Source organism: Eptatretus burgeri, chromosome 8 (genome assembly GCF_056783735.1).
Source record: "Eptatretus burgeri isolate ZD-2024b chromosome 8, Ebu_testis_v1, whole genome shotgun sequence".
NCBI classification, from domain to species: domain Eukaryota; kingdom Metazoa; phylum Chordata; class Myxini; order Myxiniformes; family Myxinidae; genus Eptatretus; species Eptatretus burgeri.
Window position 1 is genome coordinate 105072807 of NC_140968.1, and position 6000 is coordinate 105078806.

At 44.4% G+C, this 6000-nt stretch overlaps 1 protein-coding gene across 4 annotated transcripts in view; it reads right to left on the reverse strand.

Moving 5' to 3' along the window:
* Positions 1 to 6000, reverse strand: part of LOC147022483 (acid-sensing ion channel 1-like) — a 545466-nt gene that overhangs the window by 93340 nt on the left and 446126 nt on the right. For all 4 annotated transcript variants that reach the window (XM_085893422.1, XM_085893424.1, XM_085893423.1 and 1 more), the window contains one exon: positions 366 to 516. In XM_085893422.1, the coding sequence (XP_085749548.1) occupies positions 366 to 516 (151 nt within the window). The remainder of the gene's footprint in view (positions 1 to 365; positions 517 to 6000) is intronic.

A 6000-nucleotide genomic window follows, 5' to 3' on the forward strand; every position in this document is an offset into this window, starting at 1 on the left:
AAGGAGTGGAGTATCAAAAATCTGTAATTCTGAATTCCAACAGAGCATCACAATTCAACTGTCTGAAACCAAACACCTGTGGGTTTAATCACATATGTCAGGATGGACGTGACGTATGCTAGGTTCTTCCACGTCCCCATAATTCCAGCATATTAAACCGATTTCAGCATCATAAAGTTAAAAAAAAAATCAATGAACATTCATCTTAATGAGAGCTCATTGCACTTCCTTTCATTCAAAGTAAGTAAGAAAAGCTCAAAAGATTTGGTCTAACCCTCTTATGTCATCCCCATCGGTTTTTGTCTGATACATTAACCCGTAACCCCTCTTTCACAACTCCATTTCTCGCCTGTTATGGTACTCACCAGTATCTGACCACACAGGAAGGTATTCGTCCTGCTGTATGTCTATCATCATTTCGAGGCCGTTTCCCACACCACCTTTTAAGGTGTACACCAAGGGACGCCCGTTCCTGCCCGAGTTGAAGGTGTAGCATTTTCCGTAGCGTGTGTACACCTGAACACACAGCCACACACAAAAACCGCCTTATAGGATTCAGAGATTTTTCTATCATAGGCAGTTATAAAAAAAATGCATCAACTTTGACATATAATTGGAGCCATTAGAGCTGTAGTAGAAGAGGTGATAAAAAATAAATAATGTGTTCGCATTTCTTGATTGCTGCATCTCATTCCACGGCCATTTTGAACGCCTCTCCCCTCGTATTATCCCTAATAGCAGACGTTTCTGTTTGATGAGCTAAGAACAGGTGCTCCCATTGTTAGGGCTTGAATAACATTTAAAAGTGATACCCTTTGAACAAAGATCAGGTTGGACACATCAATTACAGGCTCAGTGAAGAGCGTTGTGATTTGTGGAAGGAGAGGTGAACAGGTGAGGTCCTGTGGAAAGGTAAGGATGTGGAAGTGCGAGGAGAGGTGAAGTCGAGAGGTAATGAATGCGGTATACTTTTTGGTACAACGGCACCAACCTTACACTGTCCCGTTTGACACACGCACTCCGTCGACCATGAATGCCCGCAACCGCGGTATGCGTTCCACGTCCATGGTGTGGAATCTCTTACAAGTTTGAGGTGTTAATTGCATTTGTGATCCAGTTCGGTCATTTAGCAAATTGACTTCTGCCCAATGGAGAGTGAAATTGTTTTAAGATCTGTTTTCTCCCTCAGAAGGTCACACGCAACTGTCTGTCATGAGATGCGCAGCAAGGCAAGTCCAGATTGACTTACCGGCTCGAGATGAAAGCATGGATTACCACTTTGTAGTTCTGCTATTCTCAATGCTCCAAAGATTAAATTTCCCTCAAATTTTATGCAACACTGATGATTAATGGGGTTGACTCAGCCTGTTATCCTTCTGAGGTCAGCAAAATGAGTGCCAGCTTGCTGGGATGATTGAGCCATTCAAGTATCCTGCGTCAGAGTGGCGACCCGCCCAGGATTGTACCCAATAGCCCAGGAGATTGCTTCGACAGCAGTGACGCTCTGTACAGAGCATCGTCCCAATGGATGGATGGATGGATGGATTGATGATTGATGATTAATGAATCCACTTGAAACAGAAAATGGCTTGTACTTGTACCAGGGGGTAAGGTGAGCTGAAATGACTGACACACACACACACGCACACACGTTAACAACTCGGGCCAGCCAACATGTAACAAGACAGATGTGGCTAATGGGAGCTGACGGCTTGACAGAGAGAGGGGGGGGGTGGAGAGAAGGATGGTGGAGATTTTGGACACAGTGGCACAGGGAGGAGCCATGCAGTGAAGCTGCAGCTCAGACCGAAGTATGGCAATGGTAACCCAGCGGCGGTGACAAAATGTGATGGAGGGAGGAGATGCGGGCCCACCCTGAGGGCGAGGGAGAACCAGACCCAGCCAGTTAACGGGGATCAGCTGAATCCTACACAGATGGAAGGGATGACAGAGGGAACGACGGATGATAATGAGCAGGAAGAGGAGGAAAAACAGTGGAATGCAAGAGAGGAGGAATATGAGAATGAAGAGGAGCAATGTTGATTGGAAGAAGAGTTGGCTAACAAAGTACAAGAGATAAGACTGACACAACTCAGAGAAAGACCACAACTCTAATGAACAGAAAACACGAAATGTCCAAAAGGCTCATCAGTAGAACCAACCAATCAATTGGTAAAATGGTACCAACATCAGCTTCCTTGAAGGAAATCAATACTGTGTGCTTTGCAGTGGCACTGCTCATTCAAGAAAAAAGTAACAGGCAAACAGCACCGCAAGAAGAATATACTCGCCCCACAAAGAGAAACTAAACACCACCAAGGAAACAGAGACGAGAGAGACAGAGAGAACTGAGAAAGAAAACAGGACAAATAAAACTATTCAGAAGGAAAACTGAAGCCCAAAGCTAATGAAAAGAATCCAAAAAAAAAACCCACAAATATAAAACTGAAGACAAAAACCCGAGAGATAATGGTTCCTCAAAACAATCTCAAAACTATCTCTCTTATCCACATCTGAATTCTCCAACTGCTGTCTGATTTCATTGGAAAATAAGTTGCTTATGGATGTCTGTGTGGCCTTAACCTACTTCTTTTGTTTTATTTTCGAGGCCCGTGAAAGAGCCAGCACATTGATCGGACCAGGATGAAACGGACTAAAATCAGGACGCAAAACATGCATGCATCGAGAAAGAAACTCCAAGGAAGAAAAACTGGAAAATGATGAGGGATTTGGGTGGGGTTAATGAGGGGAAAAAACAAAACAAAACACAGAGTATGGTTTTGGATTGAGGATGATCTGAGAAGGTTGTGAACAGCTGTCGTGTGGACCTGGAGAGAAGAATATTATTGAACAGGATGTTGAAGTTGTTTCCACAAGTGAGAAAAAAAAAGAGGAATAAATGAGTGGAGGTGAGGAGTGATCCTGGATTTAGGTCGTTTCACCCAAAGGGGGTTGATGGTGGACTGTGTGTGACCTGCAGAAACCTGAGAGACTGGGTGGAGGGGGGGTGAGAGGGGGGCAAAGCGTGGCAAGAGCAGAGGGTGAAAGACCAGAGAGGAGGCGGTAGAAGACAGAGAGACCACCGACCTGTCTGTGATGGCAAAGTGATAGACCCATAGACTCAGCTTCAGTGCAGGGGATTCCAATGATCTTTAAGGTCTTGGTTTCCACAGCATCAAGCTGAGCAAGATGTCAGGCAGGGAAGCCAGCCAAGAGGGGGGGGGGGGAGCAGTACTCCGTCAAGCTGCAGATTAAGGTCTTGTAGCTGGATAGGAGTTCAGGCGTGCCAAGGAAGAACTTTGTACGACGGAGGACACCCAGTCAGCATCTGGCTTTGGAGGCCCACTTTGATATCTGGTTTGTCAAAGAAATATCATGGCTGAAAGTGAGACGCAGGAGTTTGAATGAGTGAATTTCCTCAAGGGTATTTTAAAGAAAGTCGAGAGGAGTGTTTGCGAGATGGTCCTTTTGCAGTGAGATGGTAAGAGTGTGAGATTTGGTGATCTGAGAACCAAATTGGTGATCTGAGTGGCCATACTTCTCGATCAGTATGCCATCTTTCTCCTCCATCCTGACTCCAGACGAGATTTCTGGGATGCCATCATTCTCCATCTTCATAATTTCTTGTAGGCAGCGAGTCAAATTCCACACATCTGTACAATCAGATGAAAAAAAAAACATCGACCAGGTGATCTCAAAACAGTCGGGGCTGATGGTGAGCGAGGGAGGAAGAACCAACCGCTCACTCCACTCCTCCAGTGTATCTTGGTCTTGAGGTTACAAATTGGACACATCAATCGGAATGCCCGAGGACCTAGGTTCTGAGCTCACGGTAACCATTTCAATATGGTATTCGGCCAATAATTATTGGAGACCAGGATTTTTGACAATTTTTTTTAATTTTTTGACAATTAAATACATAAATAATTATAATTATTTATATATTTAATTGTCAAAAGGTATTGGCGCAGGAGGTCCTGTGGTGGCCCACGTTCTATTCGCTCTCAGTTATGGAGGCCATGCAGCTGCCTGTTTTCCACTTCTTGGCTTGTGTATGCCGTTTCACTCTGTGCCTTGTGGCAAGGTCAAAATAGATCAAAGTCATTGCCTCGCAGGCAATTTGAAGCTGAGCTCAGAGGAGAAAAATTGCCTTGTATGTTTGCTCAAGATAAACTATGGGCTCAAAATGACTCTGGGTCAGAGACAAGGGGTCATTATGACCGTTATGTTTGCAAACTTTGAAAAATCACCTCCGTGTTCATGGTGAATATTTTAAAGAATTTCATATTTTGCAAAACGTATCACATTATATTTGCAGCACAAATGCGACGGTGGGGAGGTCGTTAGGTAGGCATTTGAAATGAAACAAAACTCAAACAACGGAGCGTAACAACAAACATCATGTACGGCTTCAGAGATGGAGCAAATTCAACATTTGCCTGGAAACGAGAATGGGCAAATCGGACTCAGATTGATGAGGGGATACCACTCCATGCTGTTTGTTGCACCATTTCTCTTGGCTTTTTGAGGCTGAAGGCTTGTTTGCAGCATATCCGCATCGCAAAATATTTCAGAATCCCTAATGGCTGTAGACTGTGAGCCAAGCATGGGGGAGAGTTTTGAGGAGGAGAAAAGGTGAGAGGGACGGCTTAATGAAATACCATCGGGGTTTGGCTCCATTCAGATGAAAACTGCCTGCAACATGCACTCCATGGCACGATGGAATAAAAGGGTACCAAAAGTCCAGACACGGATGGAGATAACCACCATCCAGCCGTAGCCTGAGAGTAAAGAAGTGGAGAGTTAAGACGGTAGTAAGGGAGGGGACTTTCACTCAGAGAGTATTCAATGCATGGAATGGTCTCCCTGGAAAGGTAGTGGCAGCATAAGCAGTAGATATGTTTAAATTAGAATTAGATATGTACCTGGAAGTTATGGAGATAGAGGGGTATGGGGATGTTGATAGGACTTTTAGGTAGTTTGAGCATTGATGGGTGATTGTGTGCGTGTGTACGGAGTGCTGTTGGTGGGGGGACTCATCAAGGGGTGTTGATGTGGTGCACGTATGATGGGCTGAATGGTCTCCAGCTGTGATTAATTTCCTTGTGTCCTTGTCTGCCCTCCTTGAAGGAAATAAATACTGGGTGCTTTGTGATAACAGAGTGGTCTATTGCCCAATACAGATCTCTTCTTCAGGTCTACCGGCTAATATCGGTCTCTTCTTGAGGACTGTAGACCTGAGGAAGCTCACTGGGAAGTGGGTGAAATGTCGCCTGAGACCGGATCTGCTCTTGCTTGTTCAATTCTAGATTAGCAGGGTAGATCTAGTTACTTTCTTAGTTGGATGCACCTTTTTCCATACATGTATATATCGTTCATTATTACCTCCTCCATCGAAGGTGAAGGACGTTATGTGTTCACCCCTCTCTGTCTGTTTGTTTGTCTGTCTGTCTGTGTGCAAGATATCCCAAAAAGTTGTTGATGGATCCGGATGAAACTTGGTGGACATGTTTGAGTGTGTGACAAGGACAAACTGATTAGATTTTGGTGAATATCTGGATCCGGATCCGGATATCAGAATTTTTAAAGTGATTCTTCACCATTGAGAGATTTGACTAAAAATTATATAAAGCACAACATCTCAAAAAGTTGCAGACGAATTCAGACGAAGCTTGGTGGACGCGTTGGGTGTGTGACCCCGATGAATTGATTCGATTTTGGTGTAGATCCGAATCCGGATCTGGATACGAGAATTATTTAATTCGTAAAGTGATTCTTCACCATTGAGAGAAAGGGCCAAAAACGTTCTCAAGGATCAGGCATTATGTGGTGGAGGTATGCGCTCTAGCGAGTACCCTTCGAGTTCGTGGTATGTTTGTGATGCATCATATTCTTTAAAGAGTGCTGGTGCCACCTAAGCTGTGGGTACCATTGCCATTCCAGCATTGTTTGTCAGTGCTCTATCCTTTCAAATACTGACTATCAAGCAAGGACACAGCA